The sequence below is a fragment of the Rhinopithecus bieti genome, unplaced genomic scaffold, assembly GCF_001698545.2.
Source record: "Rhinopithecus bieti isolate Rb0 unplaced genomic scaffold, ASM169854v2 scaffold_777, whole genome shotgun sequence".
Taxonomy (NCBI): Eukaryota; Metazoa; Chordata; class Mammalia; order Primates; family Cercopithecidae; genus Rhinopithecus; species Rhinopithecus bieti.
In genome coordinates, this window is record NW_016803392.1 from 2,262,365 (window position 1) to 2,277,135 (window position 14,771).

At 34.9% G+C, this 14,771-nt stretch overlaps 1 protein-coding gene across 2 annotated transcripts in view; it reads left to right on the top strand.

Moving 5' to 3' along the window:
- CD96 (CD96 molecule) overlaps positions 1–14,771 on the top strand; it is a 110,237-nt gene that overhangs the window by 14,401 nt on the left and 81,065 nt on the right. For both annotated transcript variants that reach the window (XM_017882382.1, XM_017882393.1), the window contains exon 3: positions 7,923–8,047. In XM_017882382.1, the coding sequence (XP_017737871.1) occupies positions 7,923–8,047 (125 nt within the window). The remainder of the gene's footprint in view (positions 1–7,922; positions 8,048–14,771) is intronic.

Sequence of the window (14,771 nt, forward strand, 5' to 3'; positions counted from 1 at the left end):
CGTGGGCATGGGACCCTCCCGGCCAGGTGTGGGATATATTATTCTGGTGTGCCCGTTTGCTTAAAGCACAGTATTGGGGTGGGAGTTACCCGATTTTCCAGGTGTTGTGTGTCTCAGTTCCCCTGGCTAGGAAAAGGGATTCCCTTCCCCCTTGCGCTTCCAGGTGAGGTGATGCCTCGCCCTGCTTCAGCTCTCGCTGGTCAGGCTGCAGCAGCTGACCAGCACCGATTGTCCGGCACTCCCTAGTGAGATGACCCCAGTACCTCAGTTGAAAATGCAGAAATCACCGGTCTTCTGTGTCGCTCGCGCTGGGAGTTGGAGACTGGAGCTGTTCCTATTCGGCCATCTTGCTCCGCCCCCCTTCTTGACTTTTTAACAACAGCCATTCTGAGTGGTGTGAGATGGTATCTCATTGTGGTTTCAATTTGCATTTCTCTAATAATCAGTAATGTTAAGCTTTTTTTCATGTTTGTTGGTTGCATACATGTCTTCTTCTGAGAAGTGTTGATTCATGTCCTGTGGCCACTTTTTAATAGGGTTGTTTCTTTTCTTATAAATTTGTTTAAGTTACTTTGTAGACTCTGGATATTAGACCCCGGACCCTTTAAGAGGTGATTAGGCCATAAGGGCTCCACTCTCCTGGATAAGATTTGTGGCAATATAAAAATGTGTGTTTATCCCCCTCTTGTCTCTCTGTGGCTCTTCTGCTCTTTTGCCATGTGGGGAGCAGCATTCCTCCCTCCGAGGATGCAGCATTCAAAGTGCCATCTTGAAAGAGAACACTCGCCTCTAACCAGACACCAAACCTGCCAATGTTTTGATCTTGGACTTTCCAGCCTCGAGAACTGAGATAAATAAATAAATATGTTTTTAAATAAGTTATCTAATCTCAGATATTCTTTTGCAGCATCGCAAAACAGACTGAAATAGTCCAGATATTAAATATTTTAGGCTTTGTGGTCCGTAAAGTCTCTATCATAACCACTCCACTCTGCCACGGTAGCATAAAAAGCATCACAGAGAATATGTAAATGAATGGGCCTATGTTCTAATTCAACTTTATTTACAAAAACAGGCAACAAGCCAGATTTGGCCTACAGGCCAAGTTTTATGTCCTCTGAGTTAGAGAATAATAGCAGTGGATCAAGGAAGAAAGGCATTGTTTTGTTTTTCTTAGAATGTGTTATGTATAATTGACAATACTGGAGACGGTTTTAGGTGATTCATGAAACAATGCTGAAAGCTTTAATTGTAGAAAACTCTAAACAATATACAAAAATCACGTGGAATAATTATGAAAAGTATATAGAATAAGGTCCCACATATTGAACATACAACTTCAGCAATTATCAACTCATAGCCAATCTCTTTTATTTAAACACTTATCAACTGCTGCCTTCCAAGATTACTTTGGAGAAAATGCAAGACATCTTGTTTATTTTAGTATGAATCTTTAAAAGATAAAGATGTTGTTTTTAAAAAAAGACATAATCCACCACCAAAACTAAAAAAAAGTAGTATTTAATATTATTCAATATCCCATCAGCCTCATAATGTTACATTTTGGTTTTTTTAAAATTAGGATGCAGATAAACTAGATATATTTTGATTATTTGGAAATTCCCTTTTAATCTGAAAGCTATATTACATTTGTTATTTTTCCTTTGCCATATATTTGCTGAATAAATTTGATGATTTGTCGAGCCTGGATTTTGCTCTTATAGTCCCATAGTATCTCTATGTTTTCACCTTATAGTTAGCCTTATAGACTCTAAGTTATCTTACATTCTTGATAGAGACTTGATCACATTAAGGTTTTCTTTTTTGTTTTTTGGCAAGACTACATGATAGATGATGTATAGTTACATCAGAGGCACATAATTCTGTTACATGATGTTAAGAGTCACTGATGAGCATTCCCTGCATTCATTAAATCATTATGATTTGCCAACTAGTGATATTCTATCATTCCTTAATTTATTAGCTTAAGTATTTCTATAAAGAGAAACTTCCTGTCATTAACTTATTACTTATTTGATGTATAGTTTGTATAAGAAAAGCAGACTAGATACTTGATTCTTTCCCTTTAATCATGAGTTTTCAAATGAGTTGGTTCACTAGTATTTTTAGAAAGTGACCCATAAGTATTTTATGTTAAGTATCATGAATTCACATGAACTTAAACATACTGGTGAATTTCAATTCATTATGGTTATTATTCTTATTCTACTGAAAATGTCCCATATATAAAACCTATTAGTCCCGTGTTGTATAAGTTGCAAATATTTTCCCAGTTTGTCATTTATTCTTACTTTCTTACATTGTTTGCAATGCAGCATATTTCTTATTTTTATGAAATAAAATCTATTACTCTTTTCCCTTATTGGTCCTGATTTTAAGTTTTGGTCAAGAAAAGTTTCTTCATTTCCAAATTATATAAGAATTCACTCATAATTTCTGATACTTGCATGCTTTCTTTTATGAGCATTTAAATTTGTAATGTTAGTTTTCTGGAGCAAAATAAAAACACCTAAATCCACATTTTTATATATCTCTAATGCCTTCTTCTATATTTTCTACTTGTTTTCCCCTTCTGTGATTGAGTTAGGTATTGACCTGTTTTCCAATCATGAACTCTATCTCTATGATGTCCAATAAGTTTTTACCCCATCATATTAGTTCTTAATTTCTAATATTGTATTTGTAAGTTATTGATCACATTTGATAGATTTTTAATTTTTGATAAATTTGTCCACCTTTTGATCTACTTCGTCCCTTTCTTCTCTGTTTTCTTGAGTATGTGAAAAAGAGTTATTTTAAATCTTTGTTGGATAACTCCAAAGTCAGAAGCATTTGTGTATCTGTTCTTATGTCTATTTTTCTCTTATTTTCTTTTCTGCAACTTGCTCCACCATGTCTCCTCTAAACCACTTTGTATTATTATTTTAAATATACTGCATCTATATGAAACTATAAAGTGCACATATATAATAATATATGTATTAAACTCAACAGTTCAGTGTTAAATTAAGGATTTAAAGCAGCAGTACCCAACGTTTTGACACTAGGGACCAGCATGGAAGACAGCTTCCACAGACTAAGGTGGAGGGGGATGGTTTGGGGATGATTCAAGTGTATTACATTTATTGTGCACTTTATTTCTATTATTGTTACATTGTAATATATAATGAAATAATTATACAACTCACCATAATGTAGAATCAGTGGGAGCCCTGAGCTTGTCTTCCTGCAACTAGATGGTCCCGTCTGGGGGTGATGGTAAACAGCAACAGATCATCAGGCACTAGATTCTTATAAGGAGCACACAACCCAGATCCCTCACATGTGCAATTCACAATAGAGTTCACATTCCTATGAAAATCTAAGGCAGCCATTGATTTGATAGGACACAGATCTCAGGTGGTAATGTGAGTGACAGGGAGTAGCTGTAAATATGGATGAAGCTTTGCTTACTCACACACTGCTCACCTCCTGCTGTGTGGCCTGGTTCCTTAACAGGCCACAGACCAGTACCAGTCCATGGCCCAGGGGTTAAGGACCCCTGATTTAAATAATTTCATGTTCTTTAATGAAATTAAGAGAAGAGAAAAGAAAAATAAATATATGTATGGTTTTTATTTACTCACATATAAAGACTACACATATAATTTTTCATATTTACTCATGTATTTACCATTTTTTGTGCTCTTTATTTTACCCCATGATTTGGAGTTACTGTTTGTTGTCATTTCTTTTCAGCCTGAAGAACTTTAGTATTTCATGTAAGACAAATCTACTTGCAATGAATTCTTTCAGATTTTTTCATTTTTAATTTTAAAGGATAATTTCACTGGATATAGAATTCAGAGTGGATTGTTTCTCTTCCTTTTAGCATTTTGAATATATATTTCAACCTCCATTATTTCTGATTAAAATGAGCCACTGGTTATATTATTAGTCTGCTGAATGGGGTGAGCTTTTGTTTTTGTTTGTTTGGTTGGTTGGTTTTTGCTCCTTTCAATTCTACTTTTATAATTTATTCTTTCTTTTAGGCTTTCAGAAGTTTGATTATGATGTGTCTACATGGGTGTCTCTTTGAGTTTGTCCTATTCAAGTTTTGTTAAAGTTCTTGGATACGTAGATTAATTTTAAGAAAGTTTTTTAATAATCAAATATGTGAAGTTTTTGGCCATTCTTTCTTCAAATATTTGATCCATCCCCCTACTCTTTCACTTCTTTTTCTATTACTCCTGTTTCATGTATGTTAGCATGCTTGATACTGTCCTATATGGCTCTGAAGTTGTTTTCGTTTCCTTCAATCCTTTTTCTCCCTTAAGATTAGATAATTTATATTGAACAATGTTCAAATACACTAATTCTTTATTCAGTCGTCTCAAATTTGCTATTGAGAACATCTAGTAAATTTTTTATTTTTGTTACTGATATTTCAACTCTAAAATATAAATTTGCTTCATTTTATAGTTTTCTATTTCTCTGTTAACATTTCCTATTTATTGAGTCATTGTCATATTTTGCTTTAATACTTTGAGTAGACTAATAATAGCTTCTTTGAAGTCTCTTAAATTCAACACCCGGGTTCACCCAGATTCAGCTGCGACTACTTTTTTCCTGATTATGGGTCACACATTCCTGTTTTCTCCATGTCTCATAAGTTTTTGTTGAAAACTGGACATTTAAAATATATATATATATTTTTATAGACAGAGCGTAGAATATATATATATATATATGTTGCAACTCTATATTCTGTCTTATTTAGGTTCATTTTGTTTCATTTTAGTAACTTATCTGTGCTTAAATTGAATGTCTCCTTTGCAGTGCAAGGCCATTGATCTCTCTGCTCAGATTTTTATACTAATAGTTATTTTTAAATTTGGCTCACAGGAAGTTTCCGCTGCGTTGGCAAAGCCTCTTTACTGGTCCATTAATGATTTTGGCAAAAGTTATGCTCAAACACCTTAAACCAATTAGGCTTCCACTCTTTATACATAGATTTATGTGTCCATCAGGGAGTGCATTCAAAGTTGCAGCTAATTATCCAGACTTCCTGGGCTTTTATGTTTTGCTACACTCTTTCGGGTCTCCCCCACTCAGTGTGTAGTTTTCTAGTGAGGGTACAATCTATGAAGTCCTTATTATCAAGACATGACAACAAAGTAAATAAAAACTACAGCCAAATTATTCAAAATGAGCTAAAAGAAATAAAATGATGTAAATTGTGCTCAGGCTAGGTTTTCTAGAGTGTTCAGTATCCCTAAAGTTACCTCTTCTGTTATTTTAAAGATAAGTATTTTACCATTGTACTTTCTGAGTGTATTTCCTTTGCTTCTATCCCTCATGTTTACCTAAATTGCCTCTTTGATTTCTCTTATTGGACCTGTCCTGTTTTATTGGATTCTATGTCCAGCAGTTTTTTCTCCCCATGGCAAGTGTCCTGAGAAGTCCTTTCTGCTCCAGCACTGACAACCTTTTTCTTATTTTTCTTGAAGACACTGGTGATTTGGTGTCTGCAAACTCTCTTCTCCATTTCAGCTACTATTCTTGGATTAATCTACCTGTCTTTCCAGTGATTACCTGTTACTAGACAGAGGGAGGTAGTGCAGGTTCTCTAGTTCTAAGATCCATCACAAGCCCAGTTGACCTTCCTCTGTTTCTTTCTGCACAGTTGCTGATAACACAGTGGTTCAGTGGATTTTTCCCCACCAATTAAGAGGGATGTGTTATTATTTAGTGTTCTTGTAGATATGGTCTATGTATTTTTAGTTTTGTTACCCTATTTATCTTCTTTGTTTTATAGAGAGTTTCTGGTATATTCAAAAAGTAATGCGACTTATACTGCCAGCTTCCCAGATTCGGGACAAAGTTCACAAAAATACAATACTTATGTATTTGATTGATGTTTATTAAAATATAACTAACATTTGGATTGCATGGACTTCAGAGATATTCAGTATATTTTAAAGAAATATATATATGTAAAACAATTACAATAATTTAAGAATAAAATTAAAGAGTAGTAATGATCATATGCAAATATGGCAAAAAAATATGATAGTAGAGATGGTATACAAACAACTCCATTTGGAAGTGCTGTGATAGCTAAGTGATTTTTTTCCCCTTTGGGACAGGGTTCTTTTTTTCAATTATGGGCTTGGAGTACTATTTGGAAAGAGCAGTGGAGAGCAAAGAAAGCACTGATCCACCTCCAGAACTTGAGGAATTAGAGTGCAAGAAATGCTGTGGGGATCTGGTTTTAATTAGGAAAAGGAGGAGGAAAGAGTTACCAGTAAAGAAGATAGATGATATTGATAAGAGATTAAAATATAACAAAGATCTAAAGACTAGATATAAAATTTATAAACTGAGAAACATGCCATTAAAAATGTATACTGTTATATGGCATATATTTATATATAATATTTTTAGACCTAAATTGATACTTTAATCTTCAGTTTCATTTTCCTTGATCAGATAGACTATAAAACTTCATAACCTAGCCTTTTCTTTTATTTTGATGGACTAATATATAATATATATAACATATATATGTTATATATATATATGCACACACACAATGTTAGTAGCAATAAAAATGTTCATACTCAATGATCCATTAATTATACTTCTGAGAATTTATCTTAAGCAGCTGAATGGTCAGAAGAAAGCTATTAGCATAAGGATGATCCTTGCTATATAGCGTGTAATGGTTTAAAATAAACTAAAAAAACCAAACTGAAAGAGCATAATGATTCAATAATTGGAAATGACTAAATGAATGATGATTAGTATATATGATAAAATGACACAAAGCCCCTATAACTTTAAATCACCAATAGTTCAAGAATCACACAAAACGTTTTAAAGTAACAATATACATAACATTCATTGGTAAATAGGATTGCAGACTATGAGAAAATGTGTGTGTATGCAAACAAGATTTGAATAGATATAGAAAAAAGAATATAAGATTTTTAGGATATTTGGATAATAGAGTTGCCTTTATTTATAAATTTCTTTTGATGTTATAGTTTAGTCACAAATTTTTATGTATGTATATAAAACTTTCCCAATAGGAGAGATTACAAAATGGATATTTATCTTCTATTACCTTAAAATGAAAATAATGAACACTGCTTCCTCAAAGTTTCCTTATATATTTTGTGTAGTTCCTTTATGGGAGGAATGTTTATAAGCTCTGAGAAGACTATTAGATATGAAGACTGTAAAAGATCAGCTTTTAGGGCAGTGAAACTATTATGTATGATACTATAATGGTGGATACATGTCATTATACATTTGTCCAAACCCATAGAATGTATAAAATTAGGAGTAAACCCTAATATAAACTATGAACTTTGGGTGATAATGATGTGCCAGTGTGGGTTCATTAATTTTAACAAATGTATGGCTGTGGAACAGGATGTCCACAGTTGGGGAGGTTGTGGGGTGGGTAGAGGAAGTAGATACACTGGAAACTTTGTACTTTCTGCTCAATTTTGCTGTGAACTTAAAACTACTCTAAAAAATAAAGTCCAACAAAATAAAAAGACAGTTAAGGCTAAGTTATGAAGTTTTATATTCTATCTGATCAAGGAAATGGAACCTGAAGTTTAAAGCACCAATTTGGGGCTAAAGCAGAGGAACACACCAAATGAGTTTGATTCTGTGAGGGTCATTTCCTTGTAATTTTTCAGTGTTTAGCAACAATTCTGTGCTCCTCAGTGACTCCGTTTAGCCACTTATACAATGAGGGCTATCGTGGGAGTTGGCCTCTCTGCTTCATAGGTGTACCCTGAGGATAGATGAATCCCTGTACTAAAACCGTTTTTGTCTCTTTGATAAAAAGCACTTTAGAAACCAATCAGAGATTCACATATTTTCTACCTTATGTTTTGTTACAGTTACATCAGATGAGTGGAAAAGCAACCATACAATAGAAATAGAGATAAATCAGACTCTGGAAATACCATGCTTTCAAAAGAGCTCCTCAGAAATTTCATCTGAGTTCACCTATGCATGGTTGGTGGTAAGTGTTGCCCTTTTCAGTGAATAACCGCAATGGTCTTTAAACATTAATGAAGTAAAATGAATAAGCAGTAATAATAGGGAAGGAAGCATACAAATGACAGGCAGGCATTATGCCAGTGGTGGGAGGAGGGGTAGGGAAGGAAGGAGAGGACACTCATATTCCTTCTCACAGGCAAGCCTCTGAGTCTATGAATGCAGTGAATTAATTTATAAATTTGCTTCTAAAGATTGATTTTTATTTCTATCTACATACCAAACCACGATTACAGAAACAACAAAGTGTGATAGTGCCCTAGAAAGGAGCCATATTCAGTAGAAACCCCTACTCACAAATACTTATTTCACAAACAACATATGCAGAGCTACAGACTCCCTTTTCCAAAAACCCTTATTACTGCATCCTGGGAAATATCCAACATTGGCTTCGATTGGGTAGCACAGACTCTAATGCTTGTGAAATATAAGCAGCAAATGTATATGAGACAAGCAGGACTTGTATAAGAAACAGTCACTGCCCAGCTCTATTAATGCCACAGGGAACCACAGGTCTATCGTTGCCATGCCTTCTCATTTAAAAAAAAAAAAAAAAAAGCCAGAAATCTGGATTTTATGACAAATTTTCCAATTTTAAAATGATGTGTAGAGCAGAAATAAATACTGGTCTGTTATTTTGCTAAGGCACTGTAAGGTATAACCCTAGTTATAAATTTTTAAAATTCCACTGAGTATTCACTTTGGCAGTTATGGTGGGCTGACTATTAAGTTGCTTAACGAGTCCTGTGTGATGACTAAACTCTCCCACTACTTTTCTCTCCTTGAAATACTGCAGAATTCATCTATACAGATCTTCATCTAATTGGATTTAGGATTTAATTTGGCCTATCCCTTAACATAACTGCATCATTTATCCACTTTGTCTGCCTTTGTTATTTTATCATTAGTCTACACTATTCTGCCTAATGCATCAGTTTATTTTTAAAATCTAAATTTAATCTTAAAAACTAAAATTGCCTGAGCTTTTTGTCATAACAGATAAACAAAATCAACATGAGGATAATAGTAAATATGAAAGAATTGTGTCATTATTACTTTAATGTTAGTCAATCAAATGGCAGCCAGCTACTAACCAGTGTATATAGAAACCCCTAAAACTGTTAAAAGCAAATGACAACAAAGAGACAAACACAATTATAGAGGTGACCATAAACATGATTTCAAGAATCACATAACAGGGCATTCATTTAGATGATACAGAATATGATTATTGTATGTTAGTTTTTATATTTTGTCAAAATGAAAACAAGATTTAAAAATTCTTATTAAACTCACGGATCCTCATGAATATAACAGCTGGCACAATTTGGAAAATACTGTGATTCAGATGGTTGATTATTCGCATTACAAGCTACCTAGATTTTTGTGGACAGTCTTGGAAACTAGACCCTATATATAAAAATATTTCCTTGGGTTTGTGCCAAACCCGAAATAATTGACGTGTACGAAGAACTTTAAATACAACCTACTGATAATTTTCACTGTCTAGCTATTTTCAGATAGTAAGTAATAAAAAGAATTATATTTTAAAATAACTTTCCCAAATGGTTGTAAAACCTACAGTGTCTCTTTGTCGTCTGTCACAAAACACATTTGCCCTTTTATAAGATTTGCTTTCCAAAAAGTAAGGCTTCCTGGACATTATGCCTATCATTAGGATGAGTATGAGTCCATTGTTCTTAACAAACATGATGCAACATACTTCTGAGAAAAAAGTTAAGAAGTGAGATAATTTCAGGAGAACAGAAACGTACTATACTAAACCTTTTAGTAATGAAATGCATACCTTGCTTCAATATTTTCCCCCAACAGCAGAAAGTTCCTATCCCAATTATCACAGATTTACCAACAATGGCAACTGGTTTAATAAAGTTTTACTGTACATATTTTTACTGTAGTGTTCTTATCTTGTCTCATGGGTATGTAATCTGTTTTTCTAAGCAAATGCAAAGCCTTCAGTGTGTGTCTTTTATGTGACTCTGAGCTTCTCCTGGACAAAAAGTTGTATCGCTCATTTTAAAATCTCTAGCATCTAGTATAGAGTCCAGAGCATGGGTACTCATAAATACTTAATAAATACTTGAATTAATTTGTTTCTATTTGTCCTCTTTCCCCACAGTCTTATTCATTGTTCTCATATTAAATTGATGATCACTAAATTCATGCTGTTTGATTGTTTACTGAGTGGCAGCTCATTCTCAAAGACTTGACGACTGATGAGTCACCGTGTATCAAGTAGCTGCCTTTAAAGAAACTAAGAAGGCCATATAGACATTACCTTTGGATTCTGCCAGGACCTTTAGAGTAAATGAATGCCAGAGAGTGCACGTAAGGTCACACAGTGAGAGGGTGAATCTTAGACATCCACTAGAACCTCAAGCCATGCTGCCACTTTAAAGAATACATCATGATACAGACAACTTGAAGAATCTTTCTAAAGAAACCTTTCTTCAAAGGGAACATGGTGTTGGCAAATGTGCTAATTAAAATCCTATAGTGCATGTCCTTTCAAAATGTCCTCTCATTTACATCTATGCCCCACACTGTTGATGGCTGTAGGATTCGGCCAGTCTTTTAAACCAAATAATGTCCTTAAAAAGTAGATTACATAGGGTGGTTATAGTCTCCCTTAAAGGAGAACAAACTTCCTAAATAAATGGAGAGAACAAACTGCCTGACAGTGCACAACCCACACCCTGGGCTCATGGTTAGAACATCCTACAGCAAGGAGGTAAAGGAGTGGAAAGGAAAAATCCCCACATGCATGCAAGTGCAGAAACCCATGATTACTGTCTTTGGGCTGTTCCATGCTCATTATAATAGTAAAAAATACACCCATAAGTAGAGATTTAAGATGTTGAGACATGCCATGTATCTACCAGCATGTACAACAGCACATGCATATCCAGAGGACCATCCAGAACGTGCTTAATAGCAACACACCTTCCTACCCCTTCATGAATAATCATATGAAACTCATAAAGGGAGTTTCTCTAGTGTCAGTCAGCATCGTCTCACCTTTGAGTAGCCCTCTGTGATCAGCGGTGAGTGTACTTTTGCTTCGCAGTAAGCTCTCTTACCTCCTTTCACTTTGAACTTGCTCTCAAATTCTTTTGTGCGGTAAAGTTGCTCTCAAATTCTTTTGTGCGGTGAAGTCAAAAACAAACTGGTGCCACTGGCAACACTTATGTTAGGGAATAAGCTACAACTCTTAGTATCATAATTGCTACATGTCTGCAAAGGACACAAATATTCCAGCCAATCCATATTTTTGGTCTTTAATCTCCTTTTAAACTAATAATAATAATCATAATGATAAGTCTATTGTTCTTACAAACATTATATAATCTCTTTAGANCTTTTGTGCGGTGAAGTCAAAACAAACTGGTGCCACTGGCAACACTTATGTTAGGGAATAAGCTACAACTCTTAGTATCATAATTGCTACATGTCTGCAAAGGACACAAATATTCCAGCCAATCCATATTTTGGTCTTTAATCTCCTTTTAAACTAATAATAATAATCATAATGATAAGTCTATTGTTCTTACAAACATTATATAATCTCTTTAGAAAGAGATTACAACATAAAAGTGATGAAGGTGAGCTCAGGAGAGCAGAAACTTCCTATACTGAACTCTGGGAAGCTTCAAAGGCCTTCTGACCCAAGTGACACATGAAACCTTGGAAACAATTTACAAACTAAAATTATCTAAGTCACTGAAAAACGAAAGTGATGTCTTCCTGTATGGGTAATTTTATAAAAGCTAATTAATTCAATCATGACCCTCATAAGAAAGGTTATTATTGGGATTCTGTCTTATAAAATAAATTCTTATGCTACATGTGCCTGATCTCATGCTAAGGCTGTGTTAAACGTGTTAATGGGACACACTCTGTATTTTGGGAAGTTACATTGCAGGACTGGGAATACACTGAGGTAGACAGACATCAGGTGCAAATGGAGGGTGTATCTAACATTCATCCAGCATGAGGGGTAACTAAGTAAACACAAAGGGTTAACCCTTTAATGAAGACTAATAATCTATGTGAATGGAGGAGTGATGCATAAGAAATCCTAGAATATGTGTTTTTAGATGGGATGCAGTTGGAAGCTAAAAAATAAGTGATATTTTTCCCATTTTATGCACTGGGACATAAGCATATAGTCATTAAGGAAATTCGGCAGTCTTATTCTGGAAGCTTCTAACTATACTCTAATATTCTGTTTTCATAGCATACTATCGTCCTTATTTCCCACAGCATAAATTTCAGTTCAGTCCAATAAACATATGTGAATCTGTTTTGAACCCTAAGTCCTGTAGGGATACAAAATTATATTGGACATATTTCCTACCATGACATATACCTTTAATAAAAAGGTAAAAAATGGCAGCATGGGAAAAATAGTTCAATTCCGACTAGATGGACCTGGAAAAGCTTCTTAGAAAAGGTTATATTTGAGCTGGATAATTAAATAGTTGACTGGCAAAAGACAGACTTACACTACACCAAGGCCCTGGGAACTTTAAGTACAAATTGGTAGTGCAGACGGGAAAATGTGTATGAGGAAATATTTGTTTCCAAAGTCAGTGAAAATAAAGAAATTCATGATTTTTCTCTTTAAAATCATGAAGAGAAGGACAAGAATATTTCCAATTCAAACAATCCAATATTAGTGACCAAAGCACATAACTACAGATGCTCATCTATCTTAAAATTTTTATGTATATCTTCAATATGCTCTTATTTAATATTTGTGCTATTTATGTTAAAAGGTAAATGGTACTCTAGACAATGTTTGTTATGCTTATGGATGTCTCACTATTCAGAAAACAAAACTGTAACCTCTTACCTGATGGCAGCTGATTCTAATTGTCTTTAATAAAAAAAATAAAGTGCTAGCCGAACTGCAAAGTGTTGATAACCAACAACAATGATTAGAAATATATTGTTCTGGTGCTCTACAAAATGGACATAGGAAGCTTTGCAAGCAGCTTGCTTTGACAGCACTGACTGGATGGAGAATAAATGGAGGAAATGTGAAGATAGGAAACAGTTTGGAGAAAAAAGGAGTAGCAATCAATACAGTTAACAGCAGTTATGGAATGAGCTCTGTACACTCAGCACCTGCCACGTGATGTGGTCAGTGCAGCCAGCTTTGACATGGAGCTGGTTTCAAGGAGCTCAGGATAGCTCAGAGACGAAATATCATCACTAAATCAAGGAGGCTGAACATGCCAAGTCTGAAAACCTGAAATTATGTTCCAAAATCTGAAACTTTTTTAGCACACACATGATGCTCAAAAGAAATGTTCAGGCCGGGCGCGGTGTCTCAAGCCTGTAGTCCCAGCACTTTGGGAGGCCGAGACGGGCGGATCACGAGGTCAGGAGATCGAGACCATCGTAGCTAACACGGTGAAACCCTGTCTCTACTAAAAAATATTTAAAAATTAGCTAGGCAAGGTGGCGGGCGCCTGTAGTCCCAGCTACTCTGGAGGCTGAGGCAGGAGAATGGCGTGAACCAGGGAGGCGGAGCTTGCAGTGAGCTGAGATCCGGCCGCTGCACTCCAGCCTGGGTGACGGAGCAAGACTCCGTCTCAAAAAAAAAAAAAAAAAAAGAAAAAGAAATGTTCAATGGCTTATTTCAGATTCCAGATTTTCAGATTTGAGATGTTCAACTGGCATAACGTAAATATTCCAAAATCCAAAACAATCCGAATCCTGAAACACTTCTGATACCAAGCATTTCAGATAAGTGACACTCAACCTGTAGTACAAACATTCCTCTTCTAAATTCAAAATTTTGATTCTAGTTCAAAAACAAAGCCTCAATGACTTATTTTAGAATTTGTCAAGTACTTAAGGGACATATAACAGCAGTTTCATGATTCACTATGATCCATTTCAGCCCTTATCATGCTAATTATTTTATTAAGCTCCTATACATAATTTAATTATGCATTTGTTTATTTTCTGTGGCTCCTGATTTTCGTATTTGTTTGTGTGTGTGTTTGTTCTTCTCCTTAAGTAGTTTTTTTAGTGCAAAAAATCTATTTAAAATTGTATTTAAAAATTAATTTTTTTAGATTTTTTTTTTTTAGGCAGGGTCTGACTTTGTTGCTCAGGCTGGAGTACAGTGACATAATCTTGGCTCACTACAGCCTTGACCTCCCCAGGCTCAGGTGATCCTCCCACATCAGCCTCTTGAGTAACTGGTACAGCAGGCATGTGCCACCACACCCGGCTAATTTTTTTGTATTTTTAGAAAAGACAGGGTTTTACCATGCTTCCCAGGCTGGTCTTGAACTCCTGAGCTCAAGCAATCCACCAGCCTTGGCCTCCCAAAGTGCTGGAATTATAGGCATCAGTCACCAAACTCAGCCCTTAAGTAGATTATATGTAGGAAAGGCAAAGACTGTTTCTTCTACTACTTTTGTGAGACTGTATATAGCAAAGTCATTAACAATGTGACTTTTGGAGGGAAATTGCTATTTTCAAGACCTGGATCTCCACTACTTACTAGCTATGCGACCTGAGGGCTGGGATTAGAATGAAGCAAGTAAGGCTCTTAATCTTGGGAGCAAAATTTAAGGGAGCACAAAAAAATTAGCAATCAAGATAAATATTTTAATACAATATTTTTTTTTTTTTTTTTTTTTTTTTTT